The 20,432-nt window shown below is 39.6% G+C and overlaps 1 protein-coding gene across 1 annotated transcript in view; it reads left to right on the top strand.

Moving 5' to 3' along the window:
* Positions 1-20,432, top strand: part of reep3 (receptor accessory protein 3) — a 47,695-nt gene that overhangs the window by 16,272 nt on the left and 10,991 nt on the right. The window contains exons 2-5 of the mRNA XM_033034271.1: positions 4,640-4,712; positions 11,814-11,890; positions 17,354-17,474; positions 18,192-18,305. Coding sequence (XP_032890162.1) covers positions 4,640-4,712; positions 11,814-11,890; positions 17,354-17,474; positions 18,192-18,305 — 385 coding nt within the window. The remainder of the gene's footprint in view (positions 1-4,639; positions 4,713-11,813; positions 11,891-17,353; positions 17,475-18,191; positions 18,306-20,432) is intronic.

Here is a 20,432-nt window from a genome sequence, read left to right as displayed (position 1 = left end):
CATGATCTGAACCCAATTGAGCATGCCTTTTATATGCTGAAGAGAAAACTGAAGGGGACTAGCCCCCAAAAGAAGCACAGGCTGAAGGCTGCAATAAAGGCCTGGCAGAGCTTCACCAGAGAAGACACCCAACAACTGGTGATGTCCATGAATCGCAGACTTCAAGCAGTCATTGCATGCAAAGGATATCCAACAAAATACTAAACATAACTACTTTCATTTACATGACTGCTGTGTCCCAAACATTATGGTGCCCTGAAATGGGGGGGACTATGTATAAACACTGCTGTAATTTCTACATGGTGAAACCAAAATGTATTTTAAAATATCCCTTTATTAAAATCTGATAACGTGCACTTTAACCACATGTGATTTTTTTTTTCTCTATTACAAATCTCAAATTGTGGAATACAGAGGCAAATAAATAAGTGATGGGTCTTTCTCCCAAACATGGAGGTCACTGTATATTGCCCTTTTTTTAAACACAAAAATATGGATTTTCCTTTTTTGTGATTCCTTTAAAACTAGGAATCCTTGTTCTGGACAGCAATAAATCTGATGTTATTTGATGGTGATATTCAGAAGTGTTCTCCTGAAAATGTTGATTATGTGATCTATCAGAAGTTTGAATGCAAAACACTTTTACACACTGATATTGTTATCTGACTTAGCAGTCAACTGGGTGTGTGCTGTACTGGGTGGGGAGAATGGAGTGACACTATCTCATTTTGGTAACATTTTTGTAGAGCTTTTTTTCTAGTTTTCATCTTATTCTGTTATTTAATACACATTGCTATTTTGAGTTTGAGATCTTTAAAAAAGCTTGTTGGTTCAAACAGATACTTTTCAAAATTATGATGAGTGGCTTTAAAGTCCATATTATTTCTAATTAAGTGTTAATTATTTTACATTTTTGTAGGCTATTTCTTTCCAATAAGAAAATGGCATTTTCTCTGCTGTAAACATGTACAGATCACATTGTTCATTTGACATTTAAATAAACTAAATGTTTGTATCCAAGTATTTTGCTACAACTGTTGTACTGAACAAACTTTCCTGACTGTTAACAGAAAAAAAACCAAGAGTCAAATTTCTGTTGACTAAGTGTTCAGTGCATTTTTTTCATTTTTAAACCTTCCTGCATGATAGAACACTAAGTTTTAGCTGAAGCCAGAGTAAAAACCTGGCTTTGTTCCCATCTGGTTCTTACGGGCAAGCTGCCATTAATCTGTACACAAGATGTGAGCTCTCATGTCTACATGCTGGTGTGGTTTTAATGTTAGCTCATACCCTGAGCACTGGTAGGCTTTGAAGCCTTTTGGAGAATGCAGTTCTTAATATTTAAGCAAACATTTTATTGTTGTGTGGAACAAAAACTTCTATAAATAACTTCTAAAATTGTGCCCAGTACAAATAAGTATAGAAGTCTGAGTACAGAATGCGTTCCAGAATATCGATTGGTAGACCACTAACAAAGTTATTTGCTGGGATTAAGTAATCCAGTTCTGTGAATTTTTCTGGAATGCTGTAATTTTTTTAGAATAGAAGCAGATGGGCATACACCAGGGCTGAAACAAGTCGTTCATTGTCTGTTTTTTGCTATAAAAATAAAGTCTGCTCTTGTGCATCAAAGTGGTGCATTTTAACTTTGAACTGGAGCATAGAGGCAGAGTGTGAGAGAGGTATTGTATGTTTATCTGTGGGGATAATGTATGGAATGTGAAAATAACTACAACGATGTGTCTTCTTTCTTCTCTTTGAATCCTTGATTTGAAACCATCTAGTCCAGTAAAACATCTGCTTTTTGCGTATGGTTTATTTTTTATTAATAAATGATAATGAGAGGGTTCTATACAGGATCCCAAAACCATCCATTGTTTTGTTTGAGTACAGGTCTTCCCAGCGTACAAACGCCCAACTTGTGGACAGCTCCTGCATACAAATGAATGTTTGGGGAATTGGAAGCAAGGAACTGTTATCTGTTGTGGGGCTACTGGCATCTTCCTCCATGCACAAACTTGATTTGTGGTTGCATTCGACAAGAACTGTTCACTTTGCAAACAGCTCTTGGGAATTGAACCTTGTTGTAACCTGGCGACATCCTGTACTATCTTTTTTTCAGGGAATGGCAAAATGTACACCTAACGTGTACACTTTTGTTTGTTACTGCTTGTTAGTTGCCTGTGGAACATGCGTGAACATGCTGGGCTAATCCTCATTCAGGTCTTTGGAATTCGGTTGAGGAGTGGTCGAAGGGTGTGGGGTATGAGAGTATGCAGATTTGAAGCCAGATTTGAGGTAAACACTAGATGAAGAGAAATCCCCCAGATGGTAAAGTGGGGGGGTTTTGAGGATGAGTGGGAATGAACTTGGATATAGAGCATATTTTGAGGTAGGGGAGATGTAGGGTGGCTAGTATGCTTCAGGAATGTCCCATTGTTCAAACGGATATTCTCAGCAATCACTCTCGGGTACGGTACGTGCCTTGCAGTGCCTGGTTAAGCACCTTGAAGCTGGAGAAGTTTATATTACAGATGAAGCACTGTAGTTGGATTGTTTAAAAGTCATAATGTTTTCTGTGTGAAATATAGTAGGCTATAGTTCCAATTTAAGTGCAGCTGCTCGCCTGCTTAATTAATTTTATACCATTCGCTTCAGGATTCTGTTCCCTTCCTCCTGACTGTTCAAAAATAAATTGTATTTGTACTCGTGCAAATTGAAATCAAGCTTGATTTCTCTCTGCTTCCCTTTGACCCTGGCTGTTATATTGTAGAGAATGTACTGTAACCAGTCCATGCAGCATTTATGTTAAACTTGACCAGGTTCCCATTCTTTTAATCTAAATCTTAAACAAAATCCCTCAAGTTCTTCCTCCCTCATGTTTTCCCCCATCTTCTCTTAAACACATTTATATCTTTCACTTAAACCACTGTGGTGATGAGTTCCACATTACTATCACTCTTTAAGTCCTTTTTTATAATTCCTTTTGGATTTCGCCGTAATCCTATACATTGATCTTGAATTATGTTGTTCTTAAGTGGAAATATTCTCTTCATATCCACTTTAGTGGAAATATTTTTTAAGTAGGTCCCCTCCTGCCTTTCATTTCTCAGAGGAGAAAAGGGACCACTTTCTTGACGTGTATCCTCGTCTTTCTGCTATCGTCTTTGTAAATGTATTCATCGCCTCTGGATTTCCGCTGTATTTCTTTAATCATGATATGGCACCAGAAATTAGAACAGTATTGCACAAGAAGCTGCAAGCACAACGCTATACAAAGTATTCTCGAGTGTGGTATGACCGAGATTGGTTAAAGGTTTAACGTAGCTTAGATTGGGTAGATTGGCATAGAATCTCTTGCCGAAGCTGCCAGAGGAGGTAGTTGAGGCTAGGACTATCCCAACGTTTAAGAAATGGTTAGACAGGTACATGGATAGGACAGGTTTGGAGGGATATGGACCAAACACAGGCAGGTGGGACTAGTGTAGCTGGGACATGTTGGGCCGAAGACCGTGTTTCCACACTGTATCACTCTATGACTTATCAATTGTTTAATTCTACTCATCTAGAAATAATCCAATGGTACTTGGTTAACACTGGGAGGGAGGGAGGAAGGGGGGGGACGGGGGGGGGGGGGGGGGACAAAGGACAAGGGGATCCAGTGTGGGGAACTGTGTGGGGGAAGGAAATAAAAGGGGGAGCCGGCGTGCTTTAACATTGTCAGTGCCGTAGGTGACTGCTATTTGTATACATTCAAGCAAAGAATCTCACTAACTAGTCACATGTAACAAAGTATTCCTATTCCTCCAAACACACTTATGACCTTGATAACCTTTTGAGCAATTCAATAACTTGTGTTCTGTGATTCCTTTTGTTCCTCTACCTCATTAGACATGCAACTCCTAAGTAATACGTCACCTCCCTATTCATCCTCTGAAATTTAGCATTTATTTGTGTTGAATTTCATTTGCCAATTCTGGAAGTTTATTAAAGTTCTATTGTAATTTGTTGCAATCCTCAGGAGTCCCATTCCAAACATCCCCCTTCACCCATGCCGGGAGTATCATGAACATTTATTTTACTCTTTTCTTTTAATTGGAGTATATATTTACAGCACTTTGATGGAATGGCATTTGTAATGTTTCCCACTGCAGTTTCACATTGTTGGCCACCACTATTTTTGTTTGTTGTATCTTACCAAATTCAGCCCCTCTGAATTGGCATTAATACATGATATATATCTAATAAATTCTCAATATTTACGTGATAGTTTTAAGCAGTGCAGGATAATGCAGGTGGATAAGCTTGGATTCTATTCTCTGAGCATGAGACTCTGGAAAGCTTTGGCAGGAGCTGACTGGTTAGTGGCAGAATTATTTATAAGAAGCAGAAGCTGGGGTATTTTAATAGCTGACAAGTGACAGAGCCTGCTGAATAAGTTATCCTGTCTAGAGGTAGATGGATATTTGTGGTTGGTGTAAGTGTTTCCTGAAGTATTGTGGCGTTCAAAGATTTTGTTCCCTTGTGGTTAGAAAGAGGCATGGGTTTGCAAAATACCTCTTTGATATGCACGTAAACAGTAGGTTTTATGTAACACATACTGTAAATAGTGATGGTATCTATTTGTGTTTCTTCGCAGCCTTGTGTTTGGAACCTTATATCCTGCTTATTATTCATACAAAGCTGTAAAAACCAAAAACGTGAAGGAATATGTAAGTACCTTTTTCCATTTTGCTAAAACGCTATCATTAAACTAAAAGTATTATTTTGTACTTTATTACTATAAATAGTATTTTGTCGCTCCTTTCTTTTGTTTAAATTTGAGCATGAGCGCATGGCATAAAAAATATATGCTTGTTAAGGAATTTTCAGGAATGTTTTTACTAAACAGTTTAATTAGTTTTCTTCCTATCAAGATACAAGATAATTCAATTGAAGGGCTTGGACTTGGCCTTTTGTTCTACTCCAGCAGGTAGCAATACCTGCTGTCAACTGGTTATAAGGTTTCTAAGTTGCTCTTAGGATCAAATTGAACATAAGCTAACAGCACTAAGCACTTCCAAACAAGTAAATCATGAGTGGCTTTGGATGTGCGGAAAGAGGAATGACACCATGGTCATTCAAATACTCTTCCGCGTTTGGGGCCGAGACATGTTGTTGATCAGAGCAGATTTGATCAATTCAAACAAACTGCAGACGCTGGAAATCTGAAACAAAAGGCAAATGCTGGATGCACTCAGCAAGTCAGACATCGTCGGTAGGAGAGAAACACAAGGGACGTTTTAAGTTGTGGATGCTTCAACAGAATTGGAAAGGCTGGGGAGACCAGTATGTTTTAAATTGCAGAGATAGAGAGAATGCCCCTGGTAGGGTGCTGACTGAAGTTATCAAGGCAACATTTACTTTAAAAGCCATTGGGTGGAAGAAGATAAATTCAAACAAAGATACAGATATGATAAGTACCTAATCAGCTTGATGCTGAACTAGGTGCCTGAACAAGGAACTGTTCCAGTACTTACAGGAAAATGTTAACATGTGCATGCACACTTGCTGAATGAATGGAATATGGAAAGAGTAGGGAAGTAAGATCTCTCAAACAAATAGCTGCATTTTTCGAAACAACATTTTTGATGAAAAGAAAACTAAACATAAAATTGAGAAAATTATGATAATCAACAAAATGGCTGTTCGTTCTGTGTAAATGAATCTTAGAAACATAGAAAATAGGTGCAGGAGTAGGCCATTCGGCCCTTCGAGCCTGCACCGCCATTCAATATGATCATGGCTGATCATCCAACTCAGTATCCTGTACCTGCCTTCTCTCCATACCCCCTGATCCCTTTAGCCACAAGGGCCACATCTAACTCCCTCTTAAATATAGCCAATGAACTGGCCTCAACTACCTTCTGTGGCTTCTTAATTCATTCTGACTGCCTGACCTGCAGCATCATTTTCAAATTGTGTTGTAACATGGCTATTTTAGGGCAGAGGGTGAAGTGAATCCTTTTGCTTGATATAGTGTTAGCTGTAAGGCACCTTTGCAGTTCTGCACTGTGCCTGTGTACTCTTCATGGAATCCAATGGGACAGCACAGTCTCTGCATTCCCTGTGAAACACTTGCTGGGTCATCCTACTTCCAGATATGTGGGATTGTCTTGCGCTTAGAATCAGTTTAAGTTTTGCCTTCAGTTGAACTGATGTCAGTTATTTAACCCACTCTCTGGGTTAACCCGTGCAAGTACAGTTGACCGATTGAAATATATAAAAGGCTGCTGGTGAGTGGGGTGCGGGTGGTTTAAAGCAGGTGGACGTTTTTATTTGATTCGATTATTAACTTGTTTTTAATCATTTTTTACTTGGCTTTCAGAACACTTTAAATTTGAATGTGTTTGAGCATTTTTATTTGAGCTACAGGTCCCAAGTGATTTTGGCGTTCACAAATATTTGCTAACAGCAACCAGTTTAACAGCTGGTATGCCTTGGGGTGGGATGTTGCCTGTTGTTGAAGCCAATGATTTGTGCACCTGGCCACATGCATTATGAGGGTCAGTGCACTGTAATACTCTGGGTCATTCCAACATGCCAGCTTGTCTGGATCCTGAGGTTGCAGTCTTTAAATTAGTCATTCAGGACCCTGGTAAGAAGAAAAATAGATGCACTTTGCTGGAGTAACTCAGTGGGTCAGGCAGCAGCTCTGAAGAATGTGGATGTGACGTTTCTGGTCTGGACCCTTAATCAGAATATATTCCAGATTGAGATCAATAGATGTTTGGATATCAAAGGATGTCCTGTTAGTGCAGGAAAATAGCACTTAGCTTCATGATCAACCACGATGCAGAGGTGGCATGAGGAGCCAAATGATGTCTTCCTACTTATATTTATTTTGTCTTGTGTACGGCTGGTCTGAGCTGGTGAATGTAGTTGTACAATTTATATGGGGTATTTTAAAATTTCAGTGATGTACTTCCCCGTCTGTCAGTGCCAGTTATTATAAAGGTGTTATTATTTTTATTGAGTCATACAGCATAAAACCAGGCTTTTCTGTCCACCTCATCCATGTTGACCAAGATGCCCCATGCAGGGGAGTCTTATGTGCCGTGGCTGGCCCATATCGCTCAAAATCTTTCCTATCTATGTACCCGTCCAAATGTCTTTTAAATGTTGTATTGTCCCTGCCTCAGCTATTTTATTTGGCAGCTCATTCGCCAATCTGTGAAAAAGTTGCCCATCGGGTTCCTATTACATTCTTTCCCTCTCACTTTAAACTTATGCCCTCTATTTCTTGATTTCCCTATCCTGGGAAAAGGACTGCGCATATTTGTTAGCTCTTTAATAATTTGCTTTTCCACATTACTTGCACTTGTGGTTTGCAGTCTATCTGCGTGTGGGTGGCCACTGCTGAATTGTCAACATATGGACGGAGACATCCTAACAGTATAAACTGTCCAGAGGAAAACTGGTGTAATTGTCGAAGATTCTCTTTTTGTTTGTCTAGCAACAGAAATAACATTAAAAAAAAAAAACAGCAGTGTCTCCTTAACAAAAGTAATACGCCTGGAAGTCAAAACAGAAAAATTACATCACTCCATTCGTAGATGGGACAGATTTATGGGATTATCTTGAACTTGGAATAGATTTAAGTTTTGCCTTCAGTTCAACAGATGTTAGTTATTTATTCAAGGCTGTTCCTTGGGATTGCCTGTGCTTTTGAGAAGAGGCACTGTTTTTAACCTTGGAGATGATCTGATGAAGGCTAAAGTAAGTTTAATTTGGCTTTACAGTGCTGACTTTTGGCACTCAGCTTGGATGTTGCTGACGTAAGCGGCACTAAGGCAGCCAAACCGCAAAGGTTGTTTTCAGTTGGTAAAATTTTCATTGTCATGTAAGTTGCCATTCCATGTGGTTATGTTCTATGTATAAGTTGTGACAAGCTTGTTCATATGCAGTTCTTCCAGTAATTCCTCCTCACTTATGTGCCTCACCCATGATATAATTGAGAGGGTGCACCAGTTTAAAATCAAGTTGTTTTTCTGGAGCAAAATGACGTCTCCTTAATTGCTGAAAATGTTTCAAACCCTGCCTGATCTACATTGGTCTTGAGGTGTTAATTGGTAGTAAATTCCCCACATGGACTCCCAAAAGTATGTTTTTAAATCCATTTATTTGGCATAATATAACTTCTGTCCACTTTTAAGTCTGAGCTGTACAGCACAGAAACAGGTTCTTCGGCCCAACTCATCCATGCCGACCATCATGCTTATCTGCACTCATTCTATTTGCCCTCGTTAGATCCATGGCCCTCAATTCCCTTCCTGTCCAAGTGGCTTTTAAACACCATCAATGTATTTGTCTCTACTATTTCTTCTAGCAATTCATTTCATATAACCACTATGGAAATGCTTCTCCCTCTTTACCTATCTATCTTTTATTATATAAAAGTCTGTGCCTGTCGCCTGCCGTCCGTCTGGCTGCCTTTCTGCCTTTTGATTAGTTTCCATCGTGTGATGTCACAATGCCCAATGCTCGCAGATGTCCAATCACAATGCCCAATGCTCGCAGATGTCCAATCGGAATGGATCCATTTACATGTACGACTTCCGGCTGCATTTCTTCCTTTGATTCACTGCAACTCCGAAACCAGACGCAGAATCGCCGACATCTTTTCCATTTCGGTAGAGATTTCACTTTTCTTTCTAAGTATCCGCTCCTCATTACATTTCGTCGTGTTTAAGTACACGTTTTTAATCAAATCCTTCCCCCCCCCCCAATATTTCAAAAATAAACTGGCTTCTCACCCATAGAATAAGCACCAGCCCCAGCCCCTGGTGAACGTTCCATTGTGTGATGTCACAATGCCCGATGCTCACAGATGTCCAATCAGAATGGATTCATTTACATATGCCTTTGCAGGAGCCCCAGCCCCTGGTGAACGTTCCATCGTGTGATGTCACAATGCCCAATGCTCAAATACATTGTTGCCATAGAGGGAGTACAGAGAAGGTTCACCAGACTGATTCCTGAAATGTCAGGATTTTCATATGAAGAAAGACTGGATAGACTCGCCTTGTGCTCGCTAGATTTTAGAAGATTGAGGGGGTATCTTATAGAAACGTATAACATTCTTAAGGGGTTGGACAGGCTAGATGCAGGAAGATTGTTCCGGATGTTGGGGAAGACCAGAACAAGGGGTCACAGTTTAAGGATAAGGGGGAAATCCTTTAGTACTGAGATGAGGAAAACATTTTTCACACATAGAGTGGTGAATCTCTGGAATTCTCAGCCACAGAAGGTATTTGAGGTCAGTTCATTGGCTATATTTAAGAGGGAGTTAGATGTGGCCCTTGTGGCTAAAGGGATCAGGGGGTAAGGAGAGAAGGCAGGTACAGGATACTGAGTTGGATGATCAGTCATGATCATATTGAATGGTGGTGCAGGCTAGAAGGGCCGAATGGCCTACTCCTGCACTTAATTTCTATGTTTCAATGTTTCCCTCTCCTCACCACTCTCCCTCTCCCACCCATCCCTCTCTCCCCCACCCCCCTTCCCTCTCTACCCCATCCCCTTCCCTCTCCCCCCCCACCCCTTCCCCCTATCCCTCTGTCCCTCTTCCTTCACTCCCCCTACCACTCTCCTCCTCCCTCCCCACTCTTCCACTTCTCTCCCCCTTCCCCTCCACTCTCCCTCCCCACTCTTTCCCCTCTCTCCCCCACCCCTCTCCCCCTCCCTCCCTCCTCCCCATCTTCCCCATCCCTCCTCCCCCACATCTCTCTCCCCATCTCTCATCCCCTACCCCGCTCTCCTTTCCCTCCCAAATCTATCCCGTTTCCTCCTCCTCCTCTCCCCTCCCTCCCCTCTTCTCACCCCCCCCCCCCCCACAAACACCGTTGGGGAAACAGACCCAACGGGTCTGCACTTGGTCTAGTTTCCTTTAAATTTCCCCTGTCTGACATTCAAGCTGGACCTTCTAGTTTTAGACTCTCCTCACCATATGAAAATATCTGTGGCTTTCTACCGTATTTATGCCCCCTCAAATTTTATAAACCTTCAAAGGCTGCACCACAGACTCCTAAAGTGAGAATAAATTCTCTTTATCTCTACATCACTCCATTTCTGGCGAATCTCTTTCTGTGGCCAACCTCAAGCACTACTCTGGACTTTTTTTTAGTTTCTAATTATGTATTGGCACAAATGTTTTTTTTTTGGCACTGATTTCTATATTTTGTGTAATCTGTGTATAATTTTTGCCTATAAAGAAGGGTCTCCACCCAAAAAGTAATGTATCCATGTTCTCCAGAGGTGCTTCCTGATCCGCTGAATTTCTCCAGCACTTTATATTTATTTTTTGTAAACCAGCATCTGCAGTTCCTTGTATCTTCTTGTTTTTGTGTGTGTTTGTCTAAATCTGTGCCTATGATACTGCTGCAAGCAAGCTTTTTCATTGTATTTGTGCCTCACCATATTCATGCATATGATTATAAACTTGAAACTTGCAGGCGAACATGGGCTGAGAAACTGAGTCTGTGTCCTTTTTTGTAAACCAGCATCTGCAGCTCCTGGTGCCTATGTCTTGAAACTTTAAACTTGGGTGATGAGCCTCAATCATATTTGTCTTTACTCCTAATCCAAACCATGACACTCTCCCAATCGTCATAAGCAGTCTGCAATTGTGAAGTATTATGTTGGGAAGTGTAAACTCTGGAAAGCTGTTTAAACACAAACCCATTTCCCTGTTTCTTATTATTTCTAAAATATTCAGAAATTTGTTGATCTTGAGGACAAGCTGTGACTGAGCTGTCTTAGCCCTCTTTGAGGTAGAACATTCCAAAACCTTTTGAAAGAAGAAAATTCTGATTTAGTGCTGGTTATTTTGAATCTGTGATCATGAATTCTGGACTTCTCAGATGAGGGAAACAACATCCTAACACCTACCCTGTCATATGATATTGGCCTTCAAGCCCAAAGCTTTTGGCATCCCCGTGGTGGCTCTTTTCTGTTGAAATATATTAAAGCAGTTAAAAAGGCTGTAAAACAAAAGTGCACATACTGAGATAATGGTAGGGCTGACTCCTTTTTTCAGATAGATGCTTGTTCATAGTTCTCTGCCTGTGCATTGAAATATAAGAAATGCCTTGTTCAGCCATGTCATGTTAGCCAGATGGAGTCAGCAGTATAATTGAAGCAGTATAATTTAGACTGTCTAAAATCATCTCAAAATAAGCATGGTTGCTGAACCATATCATTAGAGTAATAATAGTATGGGAGAAATGGATGGTCAGGTTGATTAAAGTCAATTAAGGTCCAACATTACTTATCCTACCAGCAATTTTGAAATGACATCCGTTCATTTTATTTCATTCACTCACTAAAAATAACACTTTAATTGCTAAGAGAGTTTCAACTGATATATATCATCACGTAACTTTAAGGTCATTCATACACCTGGGTGAGCCAATGAGCAGTGCAAATAATAGATATAGGTAGATTTCATTTTGCTGTTCGTGTGCTTTTTCTCTTCCATAGTTTTTTTTTAAACCCAATCTGTTCAGCATAATTGGCAGGAAATCCATCCAATCCCCGGTTATTAGTTTTTGTTCAGTGCCCTTATTCCAGCTTCCTCTTCTTCCAGCTTCTCTAAATGAGGGATTCTACAAATATAATTACATATTTCAGCCGCTTGACTTCATTCTGTCTCATTAATCTTGTTAGCGTGACTATTTTAATTCTTCTGTTTCAGGAGAGGTGCTCATGCAGATCACTTGTGTTCATTAATTCAAATATCACGTAAAATATGGTTCTGTCTTTGTCTTTTTCAGGTTCGTTGGATGATGTACTGGATTGTTTTTGCCCTTTACACGGTACTTGAAACTTTTGCAGATCTCACTATTGCATGGTAAGGACCACAAAATAGGACGCAATGAAGTTTGCAGCTAATTTAAACGACTGGTAATTGTTTAACAAAAAAATTGATAAAAGATAGAAAATTACTGAAATCGTAATGATGAAATTATGCTTATCCTTATGCTTTATATTGCTGAGTACTGCAGAGGCATGAAATTAAAACTCGAGTTGATCCAAACCTATCCTGAATCAGGTGACTTTTTATTTTGATACCTGCATATAAGGCTTTGGAATGTACTTCCAGATTCTGTTCATCCTGGCTCAAACCAAGCCATCAATAAAATAGTTTTCAACATGCAACCTGACGTGACCCATGTTGGGTAACACTGGGCTTGGGTCAGGTAGCTGGGTTCTACTGCAGCGTATTTGAGGGCTGAAGAAAAATAAACTGCAAGAGTACAAACAGTGAATGCAATCTGTTCTGGTTAGGGCACTCATTTATCTCTCACTGAAGACAATATATTTGACGGTATATCAATTGAAGTCATGTACTTATCATCAGTTTTGCAACAATTTGTTGTTTAGTCCTTTCGCCAGCAAGCCGCTTAGAGTGAGTAATTAAGATTTATGAAGTACTTTCTGGCTCCATTAATAAATGTCCCCATTCTTGATATCTGCTGGATAAAAAGTGGTCCCGTTTTATCTGGACTTTAAAATTATTTGTCAAAATGTCAGTGGGAGAGGTTTCAACTATAAAGTCTTACAGCGTGGAAACGGGCCCTTCAACCCAACTTGCCCTTCGACCCAACATGTCCCATCTACACAAGTCCCACCTACCTGCATTTGGCCCACACCCCTCTAAACCTACCCTATCCACGTACCTGTCTAAATGTTACTTAAATTTTCTTTTTAAATTATATTTTATTTAACAGTTAGAATGTATTAAGCGAAACCCAAAGCAGAACCTGAGACTAATTTAGAAACCGAAGATGGATATAAAATGCTGGTGCAACTCAGTGGGACAGGCAGCATCTTTGACGAGATGGAATGGGTCACGTTTTGGGTCGAGACCCTTCTTTGGTCTGAATCCAGCTTTTTGTGTCAATCGTCGACTAATTTAGATTTACTGGATTGAATAGACTTCTACAGTAGTAGATGGCTCTTCTAGTTTACTGTTCTAAAATCTGTTCAATTTTCTGAATCTTCTAAGTATGTTAAGCAAAAGCTAACATTGGTGTATCCTTGATGTTCAAAATGTTGATGGAAGTTGAAGTTGTGGGCAGGATGCAGAGAGGCTTCAACAAGGCATGGACAGGTTAAGTGAATTTGTGAGTATGCGTCAGATGGAAAAATGTGAAGCCATCTGCCTTGTTGGAAAAAATTTACAGTATGTCCCTAGAAATGTTGAGAGCTTGAAGTATTGTGCATCGGGACCTGGGTTTCCTTGCCTATCTAAAAGTTAATGCAGATATATCAAGTAATTAGGAAACCACATGGTATAATGATGTTTATTGCAAAAGGTTTTCTGTACAAAAGTAAAAATATCTTATTGAAATAGGATCCTATTAAGTTAATTCCTTCATGTTGTGTGTAGTTATGTCACTTTTGATGGGGAAATAAACCAGCAAGAGAGAATCACTAATGTTCACAAGTTTAATTCTGGATTTGGGGTTGGGGATTCAAGAGAGACTAAGCAGTCTGGGGTTACAGTTTCTAGCACTCAGAGCGCGAGGTGATTTTTTTTTATTTTAATGGCAGCATCTGAGGTTCTAGCGGAGAGATTGACAAGGGGCAATGTATGTTCTGCGGGGTGTCAAACTTTATCTAAAGGGCAGCAGATCTTTTGAATTTCAACTCTTGGCAGTGGAGTTACTGAGTATATTCACAGCAGAGCTCAAGAGATATTCTAATATTACACAATATAGGGTTAGCCCAGGAAAGGGTGCTTGGATAAAAGATCAGACATATTTAAATCCAAATGATTTGCCTCTGCAACTTTTATGTTCTTCAGCATCTGCTTTGTACTGTCCGTGCCATTCTGGTGTTTGGTGCAACTTCTTTAGTCCTTTTTTTTTTCATATTCTCGTGTTTTTCAGAGATTGTTTGCAACTTTTTCATTCATCATGACAATTTTGAGTTCTTACTTTTAAAAAACCAGCACATAATTCATGGGTAAAAAAGAATTGCAGATGCTGGTTTAAATCAAAAGTAGACACAAAATGCTGGAGTAACTCATTGGGTAAGGTAGCATCTCTGGAGAGAAGTAATGGTAGATGTTCCCGGAACGTCGCCCATTCCTTCTCTTCAGAGATGCCGCCTCACCCGCTGAGTTACTCCAGCATTTTGTGTCTACCTTCAATATGTCATGGGTGACAGGCAATCCGGCAAATAGCTGTGGCCTGGATAAATTCGGTGTTTCCTTCAATTTTGTTCAGTTTAGAGGGCTATTTTAGAAGTTGCACTTTACTTTGTATTCTAACTGCTGTGAGTCTCTCAAATCTTCAAACAATATTTGTGATTCCAACAAACTTTTCATGTCCTGGTTATTAGCAATTGACTAACACTAAGCTCTCCCCCCCCCCCCCCCCCCCCCCCCCCCCCCCCCCACACACACACACACACACACACACACACACACACACACACACACACACACACACACACACACACACACTTGGCCAACATAAACCTTGCATGATTTCTGATCTCTTTTCCATCAATTCTTTCCCATTAGATCCTTACGGATGCTGTCTTTTTAACTCATCCCTTGGTGTACATTTACAGTATTGTAGACAAAGAGAATGTACACCTAGCGGTCTTGCTATTTTTGGTGAACAGCATCAATCCTGAAGATGTGGGCGCTTTAAAGATTTCTGTGTATTGTTTCTGCCTGTGAATGATTTTGCACGTGGCTAAAGAATTTCCCAATGATTTTTCAGAGGATCCTGCATATAAAGCTCATTTCACAAGGTGAGGGCTTGTTTTACAGAGTATTGTGGCTTGAATAGATTGGTTAAGATGGAAACCTGTAGGAATAAATGGGTCTTTTGTTGTTCAGCGATTTGTAACAACAATTGGGTTGCCGAGGTGTTCAGTTCTGGGGCCTCAGCTATTTACAGTTAATGTTAATGACTTGGATGAACATGCTGAGTAGATTGTATCCAAGTGTGCTGATGATACAAAGAGGTGTAAAAGTAAGTTTTATGAAGAGACAAAGATTCTTCTTGGAAAAACCTTTTCACAGTATGGTTTGGGAACAGCTCCATCCAAGACGCCAAAAAATTGCAGCACATTGTGGACGCAGCCCAGACCATCACACAAACCAACCTCCTTTCTATTGACTCCATTTATACCTCACGCTGCCTCGTCAAGGCCAGCTGCACAATCAAGGAGAGTCGCACCCTTGCCACTCCCTCTTCTCCCCTCTCCCATCGGGCAAAAGGTAAAGAAGTGTGAAAGTGCACACCTCCAGATTCAGGGATAGTTGCTCCCCAGCTGTTATCGGGCAACTGAATCATCTTGCCACAACCAGAGAGCAGTGCTGGACGACTACCTCTTTGGTAACCCTTGGAGTATCCTTGATCGGAATTTGCTGGCTTTATCTTGCACTAAACATTATTCCCTTATCAACTATCATAACAGTGTAAATGACGCGATTGTAATCATGTATTATCTTCCTGCTGACTGGCTAGTATGCAATAAAAGCTTTTAGCTGTACCTCAGCTGTTGTGACAATAAATTTAACTGATTTTGATTCCACCTTGAACTGTTTGAGTCACTTCAAAAAAAAAAAAAAATCACGTGCCACAAAATTGCAAATTGGGATAGAAGACTTGGCTGTGACTGGACAACTCCCAAAAGGTTAATTGTCAGTGGTATAGCATGAAACATGCCTTCATATGAAATCATTGAGTAGATTTACAAACTTAACATACAAGTCTAACCTGCTACTCAAATAGAAACGTGTAAAAAGAATGGTTGTGTTTCAATATTTTCTTCATGAGATTCTTGTTGAGCACCTTAGAATGTTTTATAACACTGTAAACACTATATGAATGCAAGTTTTTGTGCTTAATAAATAAATGGCATTGAGAGTTATATGCACAATAAATGTTATAGATTAAAACTGGTTCTGCGGAGTAGAAGATCCTTAGGAAACATAACTAACTAAGCAAGATGGAATGTATATTTTTAGTGAGGGGCAATTTCTAACATTTGCTGTGCGTCTCTTAATTACCTAATAGATTGGATTAAACAAACAAAGGAACTACATGTCCAGATTTTACTCACTATTTTGACACAGTTTTGTAAAGAAGTAGGAAAATGGGGAGAAGATGAGGTAGGGGATGAACCCTAAACTGGTTGCCTTGGGGATTTTTTGATTCTGCAATCATCAATGAAATATTCTTTCAATCGTAATATTTATAACTTTGTTTCTCACTGAAGATGTTAATGACCAATTTGGTGAGGTCTTATAAGTTGCACACTATTTGCGTGCAAATCCAAAGGGAAGTTGAATTGAACTGAGATTCCAGAGAGGCAAAGTTAAGTCTCTAAAAATTTTTTTTTTAATTTTTATCTTGGAAATATTTCAATGAGCTATTACAACTTTGTGTACAAGAGTTGGGACAAAATGATCCAGCTGTACAAGTCGTTGGTCATGAGTCAGATTCAAGCAGTAGAGAAATGGGCGCTTTGGCCCAACTCATCCATGCTAACCAAGATGCCTATTTGAACGAGTTCTAGTTTCCAATGTCCCCATGTCTTTAAATGTTGTTCTTGTACCTGCCTCAACCATTTAATTTGGCAGCACTCTCCATATACCCACCACTCTCTCTGTTGAAAATGTTGCCCCTCGGGTTCCTGTTGCATATTTCCCCTCTCACCATAAACCTACACCCTCTTATTGTTTAAGTTCAGGCTTGGAGTACTGTTTGCAGTTCTGGTTGCCCAGCTACAGGAAGGATGTCATTAAGCTGTCATTATTTATCCAGGCCGCACCTAATTTAAAGGTGCAGAAGAGATTCACGAGTTGTTATCTGGGTATGGAGCATGAGTTATATGGATAGGCTGTGGCATTTCTTTGTAAAGTGAGAATTGAGGGGTTGGCCTTATTGAACTATCACAAGGGGCATTGATAAAGTGAACGCTCAGTTTTTCCCCCAGAGTAGAGGATTCTAAAATTGGAGGGTATAGACTTAAGGTGAGAGGGGGAGAGATTTAAGAGGGACCTTGGGCATTTCTTTTCACTTAAGGGGTAGTCGGTATCTAGATTCAGCTGCCAGAGAAACCTATAGAAGTGGATATAACTATGACTTTCTAAAGGTATTGAAACAGATATATGGATGGGAAGAGTTAAAAGGGATAACTCTACGACTATAACTAAGTTTGTACTGGTTTGGAGTAGATGATTGTAAACAAAGTTTACTTCTAGTTTGTCCAAGTGACTAAGAGCATATTAAACTGAGCTAGTTGCACTATATTTAGCTTTATAAGTATTTGTCTTTGTTTGCAGGTTTCCACTGTACTATGAACTTAAAGTTGCATTTGTTATTTGGTTATTGTCTCCGTACACACGAGGTGCAGGGGTACTTTACAGAAAGTTTCTACATCCTCTTCTTTCCTCCCGTGAGAGAGTAAGTAATCCTGCTGTTGGAACTTCTAACTATAGTTTCAGTTTTAAGTTGATCCCACTTAAGGGCCTGTCCCACTTTCACGATCTAATTCACGACCTTTTTTACTCGTGGACATTTTTCATCAGGCTAGACAAACGCCCCGACCTACTTGATGCCACGAGTACCTACGAATAGCATCACAACCTCCTACGACCTCTTGACGACCATGAATCGAGGGCAAACGGCAGAGGTCGTGAATTAAGTCTTGAAAGTGGGACAGGCCCTTAACTATGATATTTATGAGCAGATTTCGTGAGTATAGGATTGACTATGGCAGTGGTTCTCAACCTTTTTTCAGTGATGTACCCCCTGTGAAATATTTTTTCAGCCAAGTACCCCCTAACCAGCGCAAAAATATAGGCCTACATATATGTAGGCCTATATTTTAAAATCTCACATACCCCCTGGAGTGCCTTCACGTACCCCCAGGGGTACGCGTACCCCCATTTGAGAACCACTGGACTATGGCATAGTCCTAAGATGCTGCTTTCATTGTTCTATTAATATTGTCAGTAACATTTATCCTGTACCTTGTATCTTAAAAAAAACATTTGTTCTGTCACAAAATAAACTACATTTATTAAGTGTGAGTATATTGATATTGTGCACTGTGAGAAACATACTCCAAAAGATTAATGATAAAATTAATCTGTACATTGTGATTTATGTTTGCTTCAGGAGATTGATGAGTATATTAGCCAAGCTAAAGATCGAAGCTATGATACAATGGTGAAATTTGGAAAGCAAGGTCTAAATCTTGCCGCAACTGCTGCTGTGTCCGCTGCGGTAAAGGTGAGTAGTGTGTGTTTTGCTAGGATGTAAAGATCCGGCCTTGCAGAAATCCCAATGTGTTGTAAGGTCTGAATTTTATAAAATTTTGGGGCGGTTTACAGAATGCATTCTACTTACTTTCCTTTGCATTATGTGAACAAACAAGGTTTAATGCATGCCTTTTCAGCACATGCCCGGACGTATGTGTGACGCAGAATGAAAGAAACAATAATACACTGCCTTATCATGCATTAGACTTGTTTTACAAATATGTATTGCTAAAGTGGAATGTTTTGCAGGATAATCACTGCTGTTGTACTGCCCCAATCGAGTTGAGGCAAAAAAAAAAACCTATTGAAATTAGTAGAACATTTCCACATGTCTTATCCCCAAAGCTGCTTTGGTTTTCTGTTAAGAAATTAACATTTTAAATATTGGACGTCTTTATAAAACCTCTTTTATAGTCCAAGAGTTAATGCACATTTAAAAATGTGGTTCAAAGCCACTAAGTTTTAATTCTGAACTGTGTTTTATGTAAAAAATATGAAGTTCTTCGCTGACTTGTCCTTTCCCTCTGTCTTAATTCTAACTTTGATATTGCTTTCTCTTGCCGATACTTGCAAACTGTTTTGCAGGATAATTACTCAGCTTTCTGCTGTTGTACTGGCCCAATCGAGTTGAGGTAATGAGACTATTGGCATCAATGGATAACTGCTGTGGCTATATTTTTTTATAAGTTAAGGGTGAATGTACTAATTAACTTATTGTCCCCTTAAATTTGTGGGGGGGGGTTAGGATGATTCCTATAAAAAATATAATTGTACTGTGGCTTTTGAAGCTATTAATGGCATGTTCATCCGAAGGGTATCCTAGGGCTTAATTATCTCTGACTTTTTGGTAATACGGTTAGGTTTCAAACAGATTTTGAAAACAATTTATGATGATTAACAAACCAAAAATGTAATAAAGTGTGATGACTTTTAAAAATGATTAAAAAAGTTTTACCATCAAATGAGAAATATAAACTGCAACAATAGTTGTGATTAGTACTGATTTTGTGTTGGAACCTGAAGTCTTCTTGCAGCAACCTGTCAATAAGTGTAGGTCCCTGACCTGATGTATAACCCAACCTTTCTGTGGTCAGCATCTATTTTGGAGTTTATTTTTCTGAGCGGAAAATAGTTAAGTTACAAATTTTAGTGGTAGTTTTTAAATGATTTGCAATTTCCCCCTTAAACCATTCAAAACGGTTTAGAAGTTCAACCTCTTGTGCTCACTATGAACAGGACAGTGCGGTTCCCTGTTTACCTAATCATCATGAAGCTAGTTTAAAAGAAAGGAACAAAACTTGGCTCCTGCTTTTTACCTAGAAGTACTTTGATCATCTTAACTATGTTAAACGAAGAAAAATTGCATGCAAATATGCTGCCGTCCTGTTGCTTGTGCTCATCTTTCTTTCTTTCTTTTTTTTTAAGTTATTGATATCTGGTTTGGAATATTTGTGGGGGAAACGGTGGCTGTTTAATGTGAGCTTCATTGTGTTGAATCCCACTGTTCCGTACGTTGCCAGACAATTCATGAAAAAGTTCTGAAACTATTTAGCCAAAATTATTTTCGCCAAGATTAGTCTATCTCTGTTTGTATTCCATATTGGTGAAGGTAATGATGAACTCGAAGAACAAAAATACCACTCATCTGAAAAGAGTGCAGAAAAGATTTGCGAGGATCTGAGGTATAGGGAGAGATTGGGCAGGCTTAGACTCTATTCCTTTGAGCACAGGAGGCTAAGGGATGATTTTGTAGAGGTCTATATAATCAATGGGGAGGGGGGAGGGAGATAATTGATAGGTTGAATGCAGAGAGTCTTTTCCCCAAGGTAGGGGAATCGAGAACTACAGAGCATAGATTTATGCGGAGAATGGAAAGATAGGAGCCTGAGAGACAACATTTCCCTTCAGAGGGTGGTGGGTGTATGGAATGAGCTGCCAGAGGAAGAAGGCGCAATAATAACATTTGAAAGACATTTCGACAGGTACATGGATTGAAAACGTATAGAGGCATGTGGTCAAATGATGGGAAATATGACTAGCTTAGATGGGACATCTTGGTCAACATGAACCAGATGGAGCAAAGGGCCTGTTTCCATAT

This window comes from Amblyraja radiata, chromosome 15 (genome assembly GCF_010909765.2).
Source record: "Amblyraja radiata isolate CabotCenter1 chromosome 15, sAmbRad1.1.pri, whole genome shotgun sequence".
NCBI lineage: Eukaryota > Metazoa > Chordata > Chondrichthyes > Rajiformes > Rajidae > Amblyraja > Amblyraja radiata.
Note: the sequence above shows the minus strand (reverse complement) of the source record. Positions and strands in the feature narration are given on the sequence as shown.